Source organism: Dipodomys spectabilis, unplaced genomic scaffold, assembly GCF_019054845.1.
Source record: "Dipodomys spectabilis isolate Male_0828 unplaced genomic scaffold, ASM1905484v1 ptg000019l, whole genome shotgun sequence".
Lineage (NCBI taxonomy): Eukaryota > Metazoa > Chordata > Mammalia > Rodentia > Heteromyidae > Dipodomys > Dipodomys spectabilis.
Genome location: NW_024870696.1, coordinates 44,828 through 66,580, shown reverse-complemented (window position 1 = coordinate 66,580; position 21,753 = coordinate 44,828). Strand labels below are relative to the sequence as shown.

The 21,753-nt window shown below is 39.2% G+C and overlaps 1 protein-coding gene across 1 annotated transcript in view; it reads left to right on the top strand.

Annotated features, from left to right (window-relative positions):
* Positions 1–14,840, top strand: part of Ddr2 (discoidin domain receptor tyrosine kinase 2) — a 135,433-nt gene extending 120,593 nt beyond the window's left edge. Inside the window, exons 10-18 of the mRNA XM_042674321.1 lie at positions 825–887; positions 1,660–1,790; positions 2,016–2,226; positions 2,769–2,992; positions 4,081–4,208; positions 6,295–6,486; positions 6,704–6,938; positions 10,010–10,159; positions 11,276–14,840. Of these exons, the coding sequence (XP_042530255.1) occupies positions 825–887; positions 1,660–1,790; positions 2,016–2,226; positions 2,769–2,992; positions 4,081–4,208; positions 6,295–6,486; positions 6,704–6,938; positions 10,010–10,159; positions 11,276–11,410 (1,469 nt within the window). The 3' untranslated portion in view covers positions 11,411–14,840. The remainder of the gene's footprint in view (positions 1–824; positions 888–1,659; positions 1,791–2,015; positions 2,227–2,768; positions 2,993–4,080; positions 4,209–6,294; positions 6,487–6,703; positions 6,939–10,009; positions 10,160–11,275) is intronic.
* The last annotated feature ends 6,913 nt before the right edge of the window (positions 14,841–21,753 follow it).

Sequence of the window (21,753 nt, the reverse complement as noted above, 5' to 3'; positions counted from 1 at the left end):
CCACTTGAAAAGGCAATTAGGAGGATCACAGTTCAGGCATAATGTGAGATCCTATTTGGAAAATAATTACAAAAGGGGTGACCGAACGGCTCAACTATTAAGAGTACTTGCCTAGCAAGTGAGAGGCTCTGAGATCAAACCCCAGAACCACCAAAGTAAAACTTAATCTAAGATATTTTCACTTTTAAAAAAGATGTCAGAGCTAGGTATGGGTTGCTCATGCCTATAATTCTAGCTTTTTGAGAGGCTGGGAATGCAAGTATCACAGTTTGAAGCCAGTCCAGGAAGAAAAGTCCCAGAGACCATTTCGGTCCATAAAAGGAAGTTGGGCTTTGTGATGGGAAAACTTAGACACAGACAGATTGTGCTCCAGGTACAGATTGTGATCCTTATTCTAACAAAACAAAACAAAACTGAGCAACCTTCCCCATCCCTCCCCCTCACCCCCAGAACTAGAGCAAAGCTCAGCAGCTTACTAAGCACCAGTTTAGTAAGGCCCTGAGTTCAAAGTCCAGTACAATTTACAAAAAGTGAGACAGACAGACAGAAAGAGAGAGGGGGGATAGGGAGGGAGAGAGGAGGAAGGTAGGAAGGAAGGAAGGAAGGAAGGAAGCAAGGAAGGAAGGAAGGAAGGAAGGAAGGAAGGAAGGAAGGAAGGAAGGAGAGGTGGGAGGAAGGAAGGTAGGAGGGGTGGGAGGAAGGAGGGAGGGAAGGAGAAGAAAAAAAGGCTATTAGCACATTGATTTCTTCTTCATCAGGAACACCATCAGATACACCATCACCTGTTCTAACCCCAGTTCTAACTTGCTTTTGTTCTGCCACAGATGCAGCCATGTATAACAACTCTGGAGCTCTGCCCACCTCCCCCATGGCACCCACAACCTATGGTATGTGTGATTCCTAATCATAAAACTTAAGTGGGTGCATGTTCCAGAGAATAAAGCAGGTTGGAGACTGGCAAAGGCCTTCCTCTCTGGGTGAGGGGTTTGATTACAGGTGGCTTTGGATAAAAGGAATCCCTGGAAAGGCAGAACAGCCCACCTGCAAAGTTAGAAGTGCAACTTGTAACTTTGAATCAAGAGTGTGCCAATTGCTACCTGAGTGATCTAGAAGCTTTGGGCAGAAATAGGGCAAGGGCCATTTCTATGTGAGATCCATCATGGAGATCTTCATGAATGAGCGGATGGTTCTGAAACGAAATGCTGGAGATTAAACTCTAACTGGAGATTAATATGTAAAATGAATTCTTTGCTTCTGAGAGTCAGCCTGCAATCTGAGAGACAGATACAACCGAGTATCTGCAAAGAGGCTTTTCAGCAACCTGGGCCTGTCTCAAAAAGTGAGGAGAGAGTACAATTCATTTCTTACTGGCATTTCATGGGTGTCATTAGGAGCCTGTAGATTCAAGCGTTGGTGATTTGGGAACAAAATTTAAAAACAAAAAAGATCTTCATTATCCTATCTGGGCCATGGAGAATGTTGCAGGATGTAAGAGAAAATTAACAAAATAGTAGCAAGGTCAAGAAGCAGAAATTCAAAGGTGGCATCTTCTGGAGTTATCCTCTGGAAACAGTTTATGTACATGCCCAAGTCCAGTCCTTCATCCTTCATGCTTTTATTCATCCTGTGATTATATCTTCTCTCTTTTCTTGGTCATAGATCCAATGCTTAAAGTTGATGACAGCAATACTAGGATCTTGATTGGCTGCTTGGTGGCTATCATCTTCATCCTCCTGGCTATCATTGTCATCATCCTCTGGAGACAATTTTGGCAGAAAATGCTAGAGAAGGTGAGGAGGTGCTGGACAGGAAAAGGACAGGAAGTTGTGTTTCTGCCATGAAGAAATGAAGGAGTTTTCTAAGCTTCTTCCACACACAGGCAGACTACATCATTGTCACCTGCAGTGTTTTGGAGGGTTAGCAGAAATAAATGGAGTGAAAGGACTGGGTTTCAAAAGGGAAGGAAATAATGTCCCTTTGTGCTATGATGTCCTTCTACCAATCTTCTCTTCCAGGCTTCCCGCAGGATGTTGGATGATGAAATGACAGTCAGCCTTTCCCTACCAAGCGAGTCCAGTATGTTCAACAATAACCGCTCCTCATCACCAAGTGAACAGGAGTCCAACTCAACTTATGATCGCATCTTTCCCCTTCGCCCTGACTACCAGGAGCCATCCAGGCTGATAAGGAAGCTCCCAGAATTTGCGCCAGGGGAGGACGATCCAGGTGAGATCACACAGTGGGCTGGGATTTGAGGAAGAAGCCACGACACAGCATTTGGTAAGGTTAGTCAGGAAAGTCATTAATGGTCATGTATCAGGAGAAAAAAGAGAAACAAAGTCAAAGGTTGCCCTATGTACCTAGAATCCTAGCTGTCCAAGAGGTAGAGGATTATAAATTCCAGTTCTGCCTAAGCAAAGTTATTGAGAACTTATTTCAAAAACAAACTAAAACAACAGCAAAAAAAAAAAAAAATACCAAGCTATGCACCAGTTGCTCATGCCTGTAATCCTAGCTACTCAGGAGGCTGAGATCTGAGGATCACAGATCAAAGCCAGCCAGGCAGGAAAGTCCATGAGACTCTTATCTCCAATAAACTACTCAGAAAAAAACAAGTGGTGCTGTGGTGCATTTCTAGAGAAAGCAACACTTTTCTTCAAGTGAGGATATCATGAGGACATGTTCTAGACCTTCTCTCAGATTGTCTTTCTTAACAATGTATCCAAAGATGCCCCAGTGGAAAACACTCATTGCCTGTATCTTCCCAGGCTGCAGTGGTATTGTGAAGCCAGTTCAGCCCAGCGGATCTGATGGAGTGCCTCACTATGCAGAGGCTGATATAGTGAATCTCCAGGGAGTCACAGGAGGTAATACCTACTCAGTGCCTGCTGTCACCATGGATCTTCTCTCGGGAAAAGATGTGGCCGTGGAAGAGTTCCCCCGGAAGCTTTTGACGTTCAAGGAGAAGCTGGGAGAAGGCCAGTTTGGGGAGGTGAGTTTGATCCTTTGAGTGAGACCTTCCGGTCTCTCCCAGCTTGAAGGAAGCCAGTGAGTGGGTAAAAATGATTAGCAGTACCAAAAATCTCTTCCAGAAGTGAATTCACAAGTGACTTGCCTCCACTTGTCTTTTTTTTTTATTTGCAGTGGCCTTTGCATAGCTAGTATTAGATCAATCTCACATTTTTCAAGTAGCTGCAGAGTTCTAGAGACCTGCTTTCTAAACAAGGCTTAAGTCAGACATTCCACAGAACTTGTAGTGTTTTCAAAAAGTGTTTAGAGTATGTTGTTGAGGGTGGGGCTGACAGATGTGATCATCTTTCACGAATTGTCCAGACGCAATATACTGCTTGAATCATTTGTTCTTTTCTTCCTTGTAAGGGGAATTATGTGTAACAAAACACAAACTCACCCTCCCTTTGGCCCCAGAACTTGTCCCTAACTTGTCGCCAGCTAAGGAGGAGTCCTCAACTCCCCTCAGAGGGGAACATGAAATTATTACTTCTTTTAAAAAAATGAAGATTTATCAGTCATCATAGAATTCAGAGCCATGGTTTAAGGTCTGATTTTAAATGAATTACAGGAGCTTTTCGATGCTTCTGTCTAAATCTCAACTATAAGACTTGCTTTTGTAAAAGTATGTTACTGGTTTCTGGGTGGATCAAACACTCGCCTCCCAGAAAGCAGATCTGGTAAACCCTACACCAACTGGTTACCTGGGGAGCTGTTTTATGTGATCTAATAACTGAACTTTTTCCAAGTTTCCAGCATTTGTATTGGATGATATTTTAGAGTGAGGCTATGCTTAATACAATACTTGGATATTGATGTATCCATTTCTTTACCTAATATTAAACAGTCAATCTGTATTTCTTTATACGGCAATAACATGCTATTAGGTAGATACTTTACCATTGCTTTTAGTTCAATCCATTATTTCAGCCAAAGATATGTTACACATATCTTCTTATTGGCCTTTTGATTATTATGCCTGAATGGTAAGAATTCCAGGCAATGCCCAGCAAATGGACTGAGCCACCTTCAGAAGGATGATGATGCTGAGACTCCATGACTTTTGTCTAGGTTCATCTCTGTGAAGTGGAGGGAATGGAAAAATTCAAAGACAAAGAGTTTGCCCTAGATGTCAGTGCCAACCAGCCTGTCCTGGTGGCTGTGAAAATGCTCCGAGCAGATGCCAACAAGAATGCCAGGTCTGCATTTAAAATATTTCCTTTACTTCATTCATTCCTGGAAATTTCTGAGCATCTTATTTTTCTTTGGATTTGGGAAAGTCTGTGTGCTGTCTTGCCCTTGCTCTTGCTATGGTTTATTTCTCGGATGGAGCCAGAATTCTTTTTCTCCATCTCTCTCAAACACCAATGTGCATTTCTATCACATTTGCCACGTACTTCCTTCCTAACTCCCTCTGTAGACGCACTATACTTCCCAACACACACAGCAATCTGGATATGGACTTCTTCAGTCATTCCACAAACATATGCTTCAATGTCATTACCTCCTGTTCTAATGACTTTTTTCACATCACATGCATATCCTTTGCCAATCCTTTTCTGCTCTCCTTTTTTCGCCTCTCTACTTACCCATCCTTTTTTTTCTCTTTTATGATCCTTTTCTTCTATGTTCAGCAACCCCCAAAATGAGAAGCTACCTCTATTTGGAAAAATTACCATGGACCTCAAAGCAAAATGATCCAGTCTTTTAGCAGTTTTCCAAACTAGGTAATAATCTCTTGGATCCTTTACTACATAAATTGCAAGTTTCCAGCTACACTCCGTTATCTGACAACCTTTCCATTACAGTAAGGGTGAGTTAATCCTCACCCAGAGAGGCATGCTGATTAAAAACTGGTTGTTTGTGTCCCTGAGAAACCTGCACATCTGGATAACATATGCATCTTCCCATTTGTGTTGTTTTTATTTGTCTCACTGATAATTCATAATGAGAGTAACTAATTGTTCTTATTCCCCCAATTATTATTAATTCCCAGGATGGCAATAGGTTTCATTAAATGTCTTCCAATCAACAGGATATAAAAGGAAGAAGAGAGAAAGTCAAGGGAATGGAGCTGTGGAGGTTTTCACATTTTAATTGAGAATTTTAGTCTGAATGAATGATTAGGATGTTCTCTGGGTCTTGTAGAGACATGTTCTCTTTGTATTTATATTAGCAGAATATTGGAAACAGAGCAAGGAGAAAAACATGCAGAGGATACAGAAAGTCTTTATCTAGTGTTTTGTTTAGTGAGATTTGCTGGACTCCACCTATGCCCAGCCTGTTTTGCAGTTATGGATGGTAAAGGTTTAAGCCCTCCAATGCCACTGAAGTTAGTAGAAAAACACAGAAGAGGAGATGTTGAATAATAAGGACTCCACTGTCATAGTAGGACTTCCAGTGCAGGGCTCCTATAAAACTGCAGGAGACTTATAACTAACATATTCCAGTAATTTGAGCCAATGATTTAACACAAGCATCACTACTCTGTGACTGAAAGGCTACCATCACTCTAGCAAGCAACTTGCATTGGCTAAATGAATCATTTTGAAATAGCCTTGCTTTACAACAATAGCCTTTAAACAGCTCTTCTTAAATAAGCCACTAAATTTTGTTGTGATTAATTTCTGGTTCTCACTATATACATATACATATACATATTATATTATAATATTATGTAATATAATGTTTTATAATTAATATTATAATATGTGTATGATATATACATATATAAACAAACATATTCATATTCATACATATACATATATATACACACAGACATATCTATTATGTAAGCATACACATATCCCCAGCCAGTAAAGTAGTAGAAAATAAAGAATTACCAGAGCATGTTTATCTACCTTGCCAAAAGACTCATTATTTTATTAATAGCATGATTCTGTGGCTTTTAAAAAGATGCTAAACACCCTCACTTATTTAAGACCGCATCCTCAGTGAAGTTTCATTTTGCCCCTGCGTTTTAAGCAACACGTATTTGATTCTGCCAATATTAAGTGCATTCTATATGGCAGGTATGTTAAATACTGGGGATGCAAATGTGAGAATGGCTGTTCTCAAGAATATATCATATTAAATAAGGGTTCATCACACCCCAGGAGGAGTCAGCTAAGACTGATGTGGGTACCAGTTTTTCTGTCCTTTCTAAGGTTACCCAAGCGAAAGGAAGCCTTGGTGTAATGGATAGGAATAGACATTCGTGGTGTACACTTTCTCTCTTCGGACTCTGGAAACCTCTGGCTTTATCTATATCTGTGTCCTCCAAAGGAATGATTTTCTTAAGGAGATAAAAATCATGTCCCGGCTCAAGGACCCAAACATCATCCGTCTCTTAGCCGTGTGCATCACCGATGACCCTCTCTGCATGATCACAGAGTACATGGAAAATGGAGACCTCAATCAGTTTCTTTCCCGCCATGAGCCTTCCACCTCTTGCTCTAGCAATGTGGCCACTGTCAGGTAAATCAGCCAGGTTTTGTTTCTTTCCTGTGCTCATGAGAGTAACCTGGGATCTGAGCATTTAAATCGAGGAACCTTGCAGTTCCTCCTTGCTTTGGAGGAACTAGAAGGGATACATTAAGGACAGATATGTTAAGGTTTCAACAGCTTTATGATGTGTACTCTTCATGGCTCTCTGTTTCCTTCTTCTTTTTTTTCCTCCTGTGTGTTTTCTCAGCTATGCTAACCTGAAGTTTATGGCTACCCAGATTGCCTCTGGCATGAAGTACCTTTCTTCTCTTAATTTCGTCCATCGAGATCTGGCCACACGAAACTGCCTCGTGGGTAAGAACTACACCATCAAGATAGCTGATTTTGGAATGAGCAGAAACCTCTATAGTGGTGACTATTACCGGATCCAGGGCCGCGCGGTGCTCCCTATACGCTGGATGTCGTGGGAGAGCATCCTGCTGGTGAGTTCAGGTCATTCATAAGCTCAGTCCTAGCAATGGAAGTGCATGTAGGGAGCCACAAAAAGCAGGTGGGAACAAACTCAAAGTAGGAGGAAAACTCCATACACCTTGACATTTTCTCTGGTTTAAGATGATCTTTATATACTTATTATTATTTACTATGTATACTATTATATATAAGTATATTATATAGACTTATTATTATTATTATTTATTACTACCTACCACTTGTGTATTTCTGCTGAAAATTTACCAACTCCATTACAGAAATATTAGGGAAAAAACACTAAAAGTTACGATCAGGGATTTAGTATAATTTTTTCTCTACTCTTTCCACCAACTGAACAGTTGTTTAGTTAATTTAGAACATTAAAAATGCTATTGTTCAAAGAAATGTTAATCACCTATAATATTTTTCTTTCATATTAATTTTATAACCATTTTTCTCATTATTTAAGCTGATCGTAATGCATTTTAAAGACTTTTGCCATTCACGTTTTCATTTCATTATTTGAGTTATGGCTTGGTAATGTAATTCTTGGTATTCTGCATCATGGATAAGTAATATTTTTCAAAATGTCTCCCAGGGAGTATGTTTTCTGACTGACTTTTTATTGCTAATTTTGCAACTATTTAGCTAATTTAAGAGATTAGTAGTACATAAATTTTTACTTCCTCCAGTGCTGTACTCTTTTGCCCTTTATAATATTACAGAGAAAATTCTGAAGAAAACTCATTTTTTTATTTATAGGCAATCTGCTTATATCTAGTTCATATGCTGAGAGAATTCATAAACTCATTTTGAAATAAAAATGTATAGTGATCTCTTCTCTCATCAGGATAAGCACTATGTTTTCATATTTTTCCTTTGAGAATCGTATGCATGTATTTCTGTATGAAATGTATATTACATAATTACATTAATTGCATACAAATTGTTACATATCGTTATCTTTTACTTAACATTTTGCTATTGCTGTCATTAAATATTCTTTGAAAACATTATTTTAATGGCCACATACTATTCCATGGTGTGTTGTATCCTGTAAACTAATAATGACTCTATAACTTAATATAAATATACTTGTAGACTTTCCAATTTCCTATTAGTAAGAACAATTTATGGCATAAACCAGTTAAAAAAATATGACCCAGGCAAAGTGGCTAATGCCTGTAATCTCAGCAAGTAAAAGGTAGAAATCAGAAGGATAATAAGAATATTGGTGCAGGCAAAAATTTGGCTAATAAAACCTTAGCTAATGAAACAATACCCAAACAAAACAATAGTAACAATCTGGGTATGATAGCATGCCTCTGTCATTCCAACTGTGCAGGAATTGTAAGGATCATTAGACAAAATTAGTTCCAAACTCTATCTGAGAAATAACTAAAGCAGAAGAAGCTGGCTTTCTGGCTCAAGTGGTAGAGTGCCTGCCTAGAAAATGTGAGGCTCTGAGTTCAAACCTCAGTACTGCTCCCCAGTTTTTTCAATTGTCTTCTTTTATCACTACATGTGAACTGCTATGTTTTATCAGTTTCTAATGGAAGTAAGCATTGCTCTACTCTATCTAAAGATTTTATGTAGGGTTGGGAAGTTGGCTCAGTGGTAGAGCGCTTGCCTTGCATGCTTGAGGCCCTGGGTTCGATTTCTCAGCACCACATAAGCAAAAAGAAAAAAGCAGGAAGTGGCGCTGTAGCTCAAGTGGTAGAGCGCTAGCCTTGAGCTGAAGAGCTGAGGGACAGTGCCCAGGCCGAGTTCAGGCCCCACGACCGGACCCCCCAAAAAAATATTAAAAAGAAAAGATTTTATGTAGTGTTCAAATGACATACCAGGGTATACTCAATGCATATCCTACAAAATCAAGAAAATTGAGGGGAAAGTTGGGGTTGGGAGTGATGGGGGAGAATGATTACAGGGTTGTCAATCAATCAATCAAGTTGTTAACTGCTTGTTGAATGGCAACTCCGTTACATAACAATATACTTAAATGATATTTGATTAGCTTTGGGCTTTAATTATAAAACCAGTATATCAAATATATCCTTCAGAGGGCTTTAGATCCCTTAAGATAATGGATGGGTGAATAGGAAACACCACTGGAAGTAGGCTACTTGTGTTGGTAGATGGGAAATTAAAATGTCAGTGTTTTGCAAGAGTTCTTGGAAGGGAAGATTTGTTCTCGGAAATGCAGAAAAGCCAATTTAAAAGAATTAGCAACTGAGACATATATTTTTATTTTTCATATTCTATTCAAGCACTATGTTTGACCAACAGTATCTATCACTAAATTTTTTAATTTTAATTATAGTGCAAGTGACATTGTATTGTATTAAAATGAAAAATACAATAACCCAAATATATAGCAAGTTCATTCCATCAACTAGTGCATAATGATTAAAAAAGATATATTAGACTAAAATTCTGATAAACTTATTTCAAATCCCACTTTTTTTTATTACTGGTCTCATTAAGCATGGTAATTTAATAAAACTTTGTGTCATTTTTCTGACTTAAAAATTAATATCCTCTACTAGTAGCTTCATTGTCTGTACGAATAGAAAATGTGTAAACATTTAAGGAATCTTAATGACATCTGAATCTTGTTGCTGTCATTTGGTAACATCTATTTTTCAATACTGATTATTACTGAACAGGGAAATGAGAGTCTTGGATTCATGCAGGGCCTCCAACCAGATTCCTCGCCAGACCAATTACTCTAACATAATGACAGTCAACTTCCTGTTCCAATTTTGGCTTTCCACGAGACATTTGCTCAAAGCTTACCCTAAAGCTTAGAAGGTGACCCTCTGACACTCAGTTGAAGAGTCAGATGATTGATGGCTGTCATCCTTTCAGTTTTTGAACCTCATGTCCAAGCAAAGGAAAATGGAGCTGAGATTATGAAAAGAATGGCCTGCTTTTTGATACCTTCATGATTGCCTTGGCACTTTCAGCATTCCTTCCTCTTGGGAAGAGAAGAGGGAATAACTAAATATGAAAATATAACCTGCTCTCATTAGGGCATGAGTTGTTCTGATTCTCCTCCCCCACTTCTTTTTTCTTGAAACAGGGCAAATTCACTACAGCAAGTGATGTGTGGGCCTTTGGGGTGACTCTGTGGGAGACGTTCACCTTTTGCCAGGAGCAGCCTTATTCCCAGCTGTCAGATGAACAGGTTATTGAGAATACTGGAGAGTTTTTCCGAGACCAGGGGAGGCAGGTAAGAAATAAGTGGTCTGGAAGGAGGAAGAAAGGAATGTCCTGATTTAACAAGGTAGGCCTGAGCTATCTGGATGATTATCCAGATAATATAAAAGACATTCTCCAGGCAGCTCTGCTGTATCTATTGCTCATCCTCCTGATTCTTGTAAATTGATTCACAAAGGTTCATGTTAGATTTCTGTCACAAAGGTAGCAGAAAAGAATGTCCTACCTCTTCAATCAATACTTTGATCTATGTCTTGATTTATATTATCTGGTTTGTCTTTCTGGTTGAAAAAAAAGTAAGAGTAAAAGGGACTTATTGGTATTTATTCAAATATATTTTAGTGTAAGAAATGGCTGTGGTTTGGATGGACTTGCCAAGTTTCTAGACTTGGACATCCAAAATGGACTGATGTAACCTGGACTTTACCTGGAAGGACTTTACCTTATTGGGCCCAACTATTGATACTTTTCATGACTTAGGGAAAGCTGGGTCCTCAAGCTTAGAGAAGACAGCAGAGATGACCTGGGAATCAGCTGAGTATTATCTTAGTATAGAAATAGTATCCAGCAATTTCAGAGTTCGAGGCTAGAATTCATGCCTAAACCCATCAATATTGGTGTATACTGTAAGCAGAAATTGAATTTTTTTTGAGGGGGCCAAAACTGGAAAGAAGCACAGAGAACTTTATGGTTAAGAGCTACAAGAGCACACTTTCTGCATCTCAGTTTCTGAGTCTGGCTAAGATTGATTCAGGAAGCTGAAGCTTCTATCTCAGTTATGTTTGGCTCAGCCAGGACACAACTTCACATAAGTGGACCATAAATGGAAGATTTGAGCTCCTTTTGCTTCAGTTCTGTTCTTACATAAAGATAGAGGTTTCTAAAGGATCCATAAGGAAACCTTGTTCCAGAGAATTGGAGTGAACAAAGGGAAAGCGAAAGGGGCTGGTATACAGGCTAAAACCCTTAATGAGTAGGACCAATAGATATCACATCCATTTCAGTTATTGAGATCAAGAAAGTAAAGTGGGTGCAAATCGAGCTGTGTTGCAAGCACTTTTCCTTTTTCCCCCCATTTTATTAAGACATATTTTCTCTCTTTCTCTTTTCCTTTCCTTCCCCCTCAAAGACTTACCTCCCTCAACCAGATATTTGCCCTGACTCTGTGTATAAGTTGATGCTTAGCTGCTGGAGGAGAGACACCAAGCATCGCCCCTCCTTTCAAGAAATTCACCTTCTGCTCCTTCAACACGGGGATGAATGATGCTGTCAATGCCTGCCAGCGTTCTGAGGGATGAGGTCTTTCCGCAAGATCTACCACTCACCTGCACCTAAGCCACTCTATCTGGACATGCAATGGACCTGAGAGATAGAGGCTTGTTCACTTAGCCTCTCTCTCGTCCCTTCTCCTACTACACTCCCCCCACTCCCTACCACTGACTCACATGTACCTTTTTTATATATGAAAGAATGAAAAAAGGAAAAAAAGTAGCCTAGGACAGATAAAATCTAGTGAAGAAGTCTTACTCGATATACCAAGTGTTAAATGACAAAGGCTAGAAAATTCAGATAATTTATAAAAGTGATGATTATGTTTGTAACTGTGTGGATTCTACGAGTATTTTTCAATGCAAACCTTTTATAAAATATCTTCAGAAAGAAAAAAACTTGAAGAATACTAATGTCCTGAGAAACATGATATTAGATTTAGAGTGAATACTTGGTCGCGATGGTGAATGTGAACTCTTGGTGTGCAGCAACTAATCCCAAAAGGCTTTCTGGTTTGGCCTCTGGACATGGCCCATTGTCTGATTTCCCTCTCCTATCAAAGTGGATGGCACATTCTTGAAAAGCCCTAAATTCTTGAAATGAGTATGTCCTTCATTCATACCTGGATTGAAGACTTCAAAAGAAACAATGAATGATATGGGTAGGAATGGTGCCTGCTGCAAACTGTATGCAGGGCAATTTGTCTTTTTAAGTACTTCCTGCATGGAAGGACTCTTGAATATATATTAGTTATAGGAAAGGAGGTCTATGGAGGACAGGTGATGGTATTCACTTCATTTGTGAAGGTCTTCTTGCTTGTCTTGTTCAGATGTTTTTATGTGCATGTTGTTATGACAGCCTTATTTTTTAAAAAAGTCTGATGTTTTGCTACCCTAATGGTAGACTCTGGTTCATCTTGATTTCTCTTAATGGGGCTGGATTTCTCAGGCACAAATACCTGAAGATCCATAAGCATAGATAGTAGTAGATTTGTTCTGAGCATCCCCTCCCCCCCAAAAAAATAGGACCAATAAAGGGAAATAAACGAATAAAAAGACCAAAAAGGAAATTGGAGGGAGACTGATTCCTACTCCTTATTAAAGAAGACATCACCAGAGTCAGGACTGGATGGGCTGTTCCAGAGGTGGAGCTCTATTGTCATCGAAAAAACTTCAGGCTCAAGCTAAAAAACTCTGCAAGAAAGATGGAGGTTTTCAAACATCAGATAGGTTATGTATGAGACTATATTTAATGTGGTTTTAGCCTCAAGAGCCCTTATATCCAGAGAGGAACAGAATGACCAATCGTTGGTAGTGCTTAGTGTATTTGATCTTGCCAGCAAAGTGATGTGATTGGAAGAGAAATGCCAGGCTTTGGTGGCAAAATTCATGGAAAACTGATACACTCCCAAATAGGAGTCTCCTTAGAGAAGATTCTAAGTTTCCACAATGGTAAGGGAAACGTTAATTCCCATTGAGGAAAACCAAGAAAAGATTACAGAGTAAGTGTCCCAAGCTGAGGAGAAACAGTCTTCACCCTCAGGTCTGCTTCTGTTGCCCCCTGAGTCCATCTTCCCCACAGTCTCTCAGAAATATGAATGTTGGTCTGTTTAGCCTTGAGTATCATTCAAGGCTATAACCCAAGCATACATCATTTTCTGACCCTAGAAAATGGCCTTTTGCCATGGTTATGCTATGGTTTTGGGCTTTATTCCTTCTTAAGATTAACTTTGGAAAGAGCATTGATTTGAGAGATAGGTAAACATTAATTTGAGAACTTTTATTCCCTTTCTCCCTCAAACCTGCCATGTTGGGCAGGTTTCTTTGTCTGACTTTTCCTTCATCATCTATACAATAAGGGAATTGAATTAGATGGTCTTGAAGTCTCTTCTAGTTCTGATATGTTTAATGGTTTGGAAATAACTGGATCTATAATTGTTGTGGATGCAGTACACGTCCTGCTCTGAAAATTGTGCTCAGTAAAAGAGATTATGAGGTGAGTCACTGTATTAAAAGCAATAGTAACACCTGCCCTATTCTACACTGCTGCCAGGGAGCTTCCCCATACATTATTTCATTTGATATCTGCAATGCCAGACATAGTTTTTGTTTTATAAATAAGATTTGCCATACTCTGATTTCTCAGTGTTAACTTTCCTAGAAGAAATTGAAGTCAAGAACTGCAAACTACTCTAGAACATGCCATGACTTTATGTAGTAGTAGTAGTAGTAGTAGTAATAATAATAATAATAATAATAATTATAGCACCTCTTTTTTTGTTGTGTCACACTTTTCCACTTAGTACTTTTTAGGAGTCTACCCCAATTCACTGTATTCTATGATCTATGTATTTAAAATGGAATTTGAATATCTGAATTTCTCTTGTGTCATAAAAGCAAATGCTTCCAGATGGTTGCCAAATACATATTTCCACATACAGTTACTTATTTTCTGAGTGAAAAAGGCTCTATCTTTCAACACTAAGACCTCTATTAGTCATACGTTTAACTTCTAACCTACTTACATCCGTACATCCGTAGAGTTTAACAGTGCAAACCTGGTGACCCAAAGACTAAGTGGTATGTAGAATTTTAAGATAATTCAAACTTAGATTACAAGAATGAAGCTGAGGCTTGTTTGGAAAAGAAACTACGAAAAAAATTGTGAGAAGCTATAGGTCTTTATAATCCTTGAGTTTAGTTATCTTCTTCTTGACATATACGAACCATTATGTTAAGTCTGTGATTTTAGATTGTGAGATCTAAATTTATACTTTTGTTAGTTAATGTGTTGATCGCTGGGTCCAGATCTTCACCTGCTTTCCAGACACCTGTAATTCAGTTACATGCATGACTTGGAGTGAAAAGAAATGCCCAAGGGGAACATACCTTTCTAAAACTGTAGAAAGACCACTTGTGAGTGTTTAAGACAGTACAGTGAAGAGAGTTGTATGCAAGTTCAATTTTTTAAAGAAGTGTCTATATGAATGTGCATAGGATTGGATGGGGAGGATGAGGGGCTGGTAAGAGGGTTCTATGAGGAAGGGCAAGGAGAGGGCCGAAGATTCATGGAGGGGCAGTTATGGAAGGGGCTGCTGATTGCTGATGGACTGTTGTCTGAAGCATGAAAGAAAGTCTCTGAAAAGAGAGCTGAGAAAGAGTAGAAAAATATAAGAGAGTTGAAGATTGAAGTGTGGATCTTAAAAGAATTCTGGGCTAGAGAGATCATAAAGGTATTTGTTAAAAATGGAAAGTCAGATACCTTATGGGAAATGCAAGGGACGTTCTGTTGTTTCACATTTTTAAGAAAGGGGATGTCTTCTGTGGGTATAAAAACATAGAACCATATAACCTTTTAATTTCAGAAAAATTGGTTGAGGGAAGCAATTGGAGCCCCTTTGTGCTATAGACCATTTTGGGTGCATGTAAGAAGAAAGTAATTTTTCCCAGAGTTGAGCTCTTAAAATGATTTTTTGGGGGGCTCTGGTCGTGGGGCCTGAACTCTGGGCCTGAGCGCTGTCCCTAAGCTCTTCAGCTCAAGGCTAGCGCTCTACCACTTGAGCCACAGCGCCACTTCCAGCTTTTTTCTTTTTGCTTATGTGTTGCTGAGGAATCGAGCCCAGGGCCTCATGCATGCAAGGCAAGTGCTCTACCACTGAGCCACCTTCCCAGCCCCTAAAATGATTTTTTTTTGTATGTGAAAACTGAGAGGGAGTTTATGTTAGCTCCTGAGTCTCTGTTTTCTTTCCTCTTTCTTTTGTTAATAAAATTTATTTCCCAAGTGCATCATTGCTAGATCTAGAATGGCCATAGGCAAATGTGAAAATGGTAGAAAAAATTAAACAAGTCTGATATCTATCCAGAGAGATGTGCCATGTTGTAAACATGTGTTTGTCTAGTCTCATTCAGGCATCCCACAAAAAAGTCATGATGTGGGGCTAGGCCATGTGTTTTAGGTAAAGGAGAACAGAAGGAGGGGCGGATCTGAATTAGGGGAAAGGAGGAAGATGTTCCCAGGAAATATTCTGAAACAGAACAGCATCTGTTTTGCCCCAAACTAAAAAAAATGAAGAGAATTACAGTATATGACTATTAAGACTTTGATCCTAAGTTGAATTCATAGATCTGGAATTTACCAACTTAGTCCTTTCCTCTCTGTGAGATCTTTGCCCTGTGGCAATGTGTGGTAGGTCCCTTGATGTCTGTGGTAGATGCAGATCCTGATGTTCTTTGGAAATCCTTTTGAAGTGACATTTTGCATTCTCATAGAAACAGATGAATATCTTTGCCACTGAGAAGATTACTTTGAGTGCTAGATTAAGAGGGAAAGAGATTGCTTATGGTGGTTTGATGTCTACCATTTTGTGTTGTCTGCTGCAACTGGTTGTGTTACTTGGTGATAGAAGACTGGTTAGTAGTTTTCTAGTTGATGTTTCCTTTATGAAAACTAGTTAATTTGAATTTAAGACTTCCAAGACTTCTTTTGCTTTTTAAAAAGAACAGAGTGGCATTACACTAAGTCTAGTTTTCCTCCATTAATGATATTGTACATAGTCCATTTTCTTTTTTAAAGAATGTGTGTTTGTCCTGGAACTTGAACTCAGAGCCTGAGCACTGTTCCTAAGCGTTTTTGCTCATTATTAGCACTCTACCACTTGTCACAGCTCCACATCTGGCTTTTTGGTGGTGAATTGGAGGTAAGAATTTCATGGACTTTCCTGCCTAGGGTGTCTTTGAACTATAATCTACAGATCTCAGCCTATCTAAGTAGCTAGGGCTATATGCACAAGCCACTGGCACCCAGCAGCTACACAGTCCATTTTTAATCACAGATACCACCATCCATTTTGAGCCATTTTCAAAACCAGGAAATTAATGTTGGATTTATTTGGATTTTTACCATTTTCCCCACCCACACTCTATTTTTAATACTTGCTGATTTGTATGTACCAGGGAAGATATTATCTAACCTCAAGAGAATAACAAATTGACCTTTTTGTTTATCAATAAGAAATATTAGAAATATCTTTTCCTACTCTGTTTCTAAATTTTATGATAACTTTGTTTGGTACTTGGAACAAACTAAGAACAAATTAGAAGGATTAGACAATATAGAAAAGAGACTAAGACCATCTTGTTGATAGAGAACTAGGTATTTCTATACCTAATGTATGGCTCCTGCAGTTCTACAGCTGAGTGAGATTTTCATCAGTGACAAAGAGAGGAATCAGAATTAACTAGGATTTTGGTAAAGAATTAGCTGACACCATAGATAGCTAATGAAAGAAATGTAGTAAAGTTTGTACATGAAGGGTGAGGATTAAAAAAAAATCCCTTAATGTGTGATTAACCATGGTTTTCAGAGCAGTAGAGAGGTTTTATTGGTTTAGATACATATCCCTAATTTGAACAACAATCACATTACACTCAATTAAATGCCAACTAGCAACAAGCCGGAGAGAAGTTGAAACTCTTGTTTTGCTGGTTTCTAACTTTGAGTTCTGATTCCATTTTTAAGTTGCCCTATATAAGAGTCACAAGATAAGAATAGTATATGTCTTGTAAATTTTCTAGCACATAAGTAAACACTTTATTAACACAGCTTTCAGTTCTGTCTTTTGAATGATTAAAACATGGAAATAAAAACTTATCATCTAGCCTAATGAGCATAAATTTAGGGAAAATAGCTTTGCCATGAAAAGAGGGCTTATTTTCAATAGGAAAAGAGAGGAAAATCATGCCCATACTTGCACCAGGTGCAGTAACTCCTCCATTTATGTATTTTGTAATGTTGCAATTGATCTATGGAAATGTCTCATTCTGTAAGATAATTCCATAGCAACAGGGAACTAGATCAAAACCAAAGGCCAGACTTTGGCTCCAAATCCAGCTATTTAGTTTCTCTTCTAGACACAGTCAACAACTTTTTGGGTCTCTCCAGGCAACAGCATCTGAGTCCCAAGCTAATCCGTGTTCATCCATAATTACAATTGCATGTCAAGGGAGAATCTGCCAAAAAGTCTTAAGACATAATTTTTTTGTTTTCTGAAACAGAAAACAAAACAACTGTTTTCTTAAATGGAAGCATGAAAGTAATTGAAAATTGGAAGCATTTCTACTAGCACATTAAGAGTTTGTAATCTAACCTGTGCATTTGACAGTGCTTTTCTATTCTCCCCATTGTCTGGTAACTTTTTTTGAGGACTGAGTCTCTGTGACTATGTGGTGCACTCTTCTATAATGAGGAAACATCTGGAATTCGTTCTGCAGATTGTGGAGGACAGTGTGTCTTGTCAAGAGGTAAATAGCAAACAGATTTAATTTCTGCTTAAAACTATCATAGGCATTCAAAAATAGAATATGTAAAATTTCTCTGTATTAGAAAAAGAAGCGTGATACCAATGTATATTTTCTTTTATTTATTCTCCTTAAGTCTGTTGGATGATAAATTGTAAATAACAATGATTAAAGAGTCATGCTACTGATGGATCCTCTTTTGTTGTGTTCATAGCACTAGTTCTGAGCTTTGTTACTCTTATTCTTTAAATCATTTTTGGAGCTGTAATGGGACATGGGGGCAGAGTTAGGGGTATATGCGTTGTGAATACCCATTTGTTGGGTTTATTCAACAGAAGATTATTTCAGTCAGTTTCTAAAACATTATTTTACTGTTAGAAATTCACACTTTTTGGTTCCGTTCTGGAGAATCTAGTTCAACTGACGATCATCAATTGACGATCCTCTGTTATTGTTATAGAATTTTCTTATTTGATACACAGAATCCAAATAAAGTCTGTCTTAGACTGCATACACATTTGCAAACTAACGTAACGATGTACAGCCAGAATACAGATTCAAACTTCATATAGAGACAATGAAATCACCAAAAACACATTCGCTGTTTTGTTTTCTGTTTTTTCTACCTGAAGAACATGTTCGTATTTTTATTGCCTTGAATAATAACATGGACATATTTCTTTCAGCTATGATTACAGGAGGTAAGGGAATAGATATAAATCTGACCAGATACTCATGCAGCTACACTCTTGACACTATAGGGTCTGGTTTGATTCCAGGATTAAAGACCAGGGGCGAAGGAGCTTTGTGGTGGGGGTGGGTGGTGTGAGAGTAAAGGAGGAAATGAAACGAGGGCAACAGAGATATGCATAGATGAACAGGCCTATTGCCAAAACTACTGCCAAAGTTTAAAGGTGGATATGAGTGTTGATCCCACACAGTTATGAAATGAGTATTTCTTAGCATATAGATTGTTAATAAGGCAGAAATTATATATACTATTATTTTTTTTTAACTAGCAGCTTAATGGACTCTGCATTTTTTAAGTGTTGAGGACTGGAAAACTGGTCCATGTACAGTTTTACATTGATTTCATATTTGGAAATGAAATGAACAAACTTATACCTACAAATATTATTTTATGTAATCTATGAGTCCTACATAAGACTCATTTCCAATATATAGGCAACAGAGAACCTTTTACCATTAATCAATTGTGTAAAATCCACTCCTGAAGTAGTCTTGGGCCAGGCTGAATATATGATTTCAAGGGAAGATGAATTAAAGATAGGAACAAGAGATATAACATGGCTTGACTGGAGGCTATTCTTTTGCTCTTGCTTGCAAACTAGAGGCACATTAGTTTGGTAAAAGTTTATAAAGACCAAAAATTGGTCTTTATAAATTGGTTATGGGAACAAAATACAGCTTTCTCAGACTGTCCATCTAAGGACTATTTTAGGCACCAAAATAGGAATCGGAGCTCAATTTCAGGTCTTAAAGTAGGGGTAAATCTATCATAATGTAGTATCTAGTCAATGGAATTGGTGCGTTTATTATTAAAATCATAAAGCCAAAGTTTGTCAGTGATAGGAGAATCACTGTGTGCCACCACATTTTGTTCTAGTTTCCAGAAAAGCAGAATAAGTACCCCTGAACAATACAAACCTAAGATGAATTGTTTGGGGTGATTGCCTACTTATCATGAATAAAATTAGAATTGTTATTGAGCTGTGTCCTCTATCACACACACACACACACACACACACACACACACACACACACACACACACACACTTATTCCCAGAAGCAGGGTTTGAATTTAGGGTCTTGGTTGATTAGTTCATTTGTTTAGCTGGCACTGTACAACTTGAACCTGCCTCAAGTCTGGATTAAGACGGAGTCTCATGGACTTTTCTATAGCTGCTGGCTATGAACCTCTATCCTCTAAATCTTAGCTGAGTAGCGTAAGTCACCAGCATACAGCATATACAATATTTTCAAACTATAAAATTAAATAGTATTTGTTGGAAAGAGTTCTAACAGGTCCATCTACTTTTCAAAGGTAATAGCACCAAATGATTTGTACAACTTGCAGGGGGGCGGGTGTTGAGGGGAGGAAAAGAGGGAGAAAAATGATGGAGGGTAACAGGTTCAACAAGAAATGTACTCACTACTTTACTTATATAACTGTAATCCTTCTGTACATCACTTTGACAATAAGCAAATAAAAAAAAAGCATTAACTTCAGTGGACACAAGGAAGACGAGAGTAAAGTTCTTTCACTCAGCTTAGATACAAGTCTTAGGGAAGGAGAACAGACTAGAGTCTGCTCTAATCTTCTGGCCCTCACTTTATTCACAATGGGCCTTGCACTGATTCTTTTTTTTTTTGGTTGGTCATGGAGCTTGAACTCTGGGCCTGGGCGCTGTCCCTCAGCTCTTCAGCTCAAGGCAAGCGCTCTACCGCTTGAGCCACAGCACCACTTCCGGTTTTCTAGTGGTTTATTGGAGATGAGTCTTACGGACAAGTCCTGTCTGGGCTGGCTTTGAACTGCGATCCTCAGATCTCAGCTTCCTGAGTAGCTAGGATGACAGGTGTGAGCCACGGGCACCCAGCTCTTGCACTGATTCTTATCAGAAGATTTTGGTGATGCTGAACTTCTAGAGTATCGGCCTCTTCCCTTTTTTGCAGAAATGAGTTTTCACTTAATAATCACATAACTTTCTTTTCTCTTATCCATTTACCTGTCACCTCTAAGCTCTCAAGACATTTTATTTATGTATTTAATTTTAGATGATACCAGGGTTTGAACTCAGGGCTTCCAGAGGTACACTTTCACTTGTGCCCCTATTCCTAGGCCCATGGAGAAACTTTAAGAAGACAATTAAATTGTAGACTCTTAGGAGCAACAGTTTAAAGTAGGATAGGTGTGGAATCTGAGTTGACTCCATTAGTAAAGAAATTAGTAAAGAAATTATACTTAGGAGTCTAATGTTTAAATAATTATATTCATCCTTGAGATCTAACTTTGTTGGCATTAAGATAATTAGTAGGCAAACCATTAATCAAAACTGAGCACCAAACTCCAACATCTAATAACTCACTTAGGGATCAGTGCAGTTTTTGTACTTATAACGTTGAAAGAGGCTATGGAGTAGATTAAGGTATGTTCAGGAGCCTGATGCGTGATTATGTGCACTTTTACTAAATGTTAAATGGGGCTATTACTAGCCTACAGAGGAAACTAGAGTAAGCTTTACAAACTTGAAAAATGAGCCTATAATAATGCATACTTTGAGCAAGTCCATCTTCCATATTGATTGAATCTATTTGAAAATCGTGGCTTAGCTGGGCGCCTGTGGCTCACGCCTATAATCCTAACTACTCAGGAGGCTGAGATCTGAGAATCATGGTTCAAAGCCAGCCCTGATAGGAAAGTCCCTGAGACTCTTAGCTCCAATAAGACCGGAAGTGGCACAGTAGCTCAAGTGGTAGAGGGCTTGCCTTGAGCTGAAGAGCTGAAGGACAGTGCCCAGGCCCCGAGTTCAAGCCCCACGACTGACAAAAAATATAAAAAAAAAGGCTTGTAGCTTGAGCCTGTGTGTGTGTGTGTGTGTGTGTGTGTGTAGTGCCAGTGCTTGGGCTTTAACTCCCTCTCCCTCCCCCTCCCCGCCTTTCCTCCCCCCTCTCCCACTCCTCTCCCCCCCTCTCCCCTCCCTCCCACTCCTCTCCCCCTCTCCCCCCTCTCCCACTCTCTCCCCGCCTCTCCCCCTCCTCTCCCCTCTCCCACTCCTCTCCCCCCTCTCCCACTCCTCCCCTCTCTCCCTCCTCTCCCCTCTCCCCCTCTTCTCCCCCCCTCCTCCTCCTCTCCCCCCCTCCCACTCCTCTCCCCCCTCTTCCCCCTCTCCCCCTGCCTCTCCCTCCTCCTCCTCTCCCCCCTCCCCCTCCTCTCCCCCCTCCTCCTCCTCTCCCCCCTCTCCCACCCCTCCCCCTCCTCTCCCCCTCCTCCTCCTCCTCTCCCCCTCTCCCACCCCTCCCC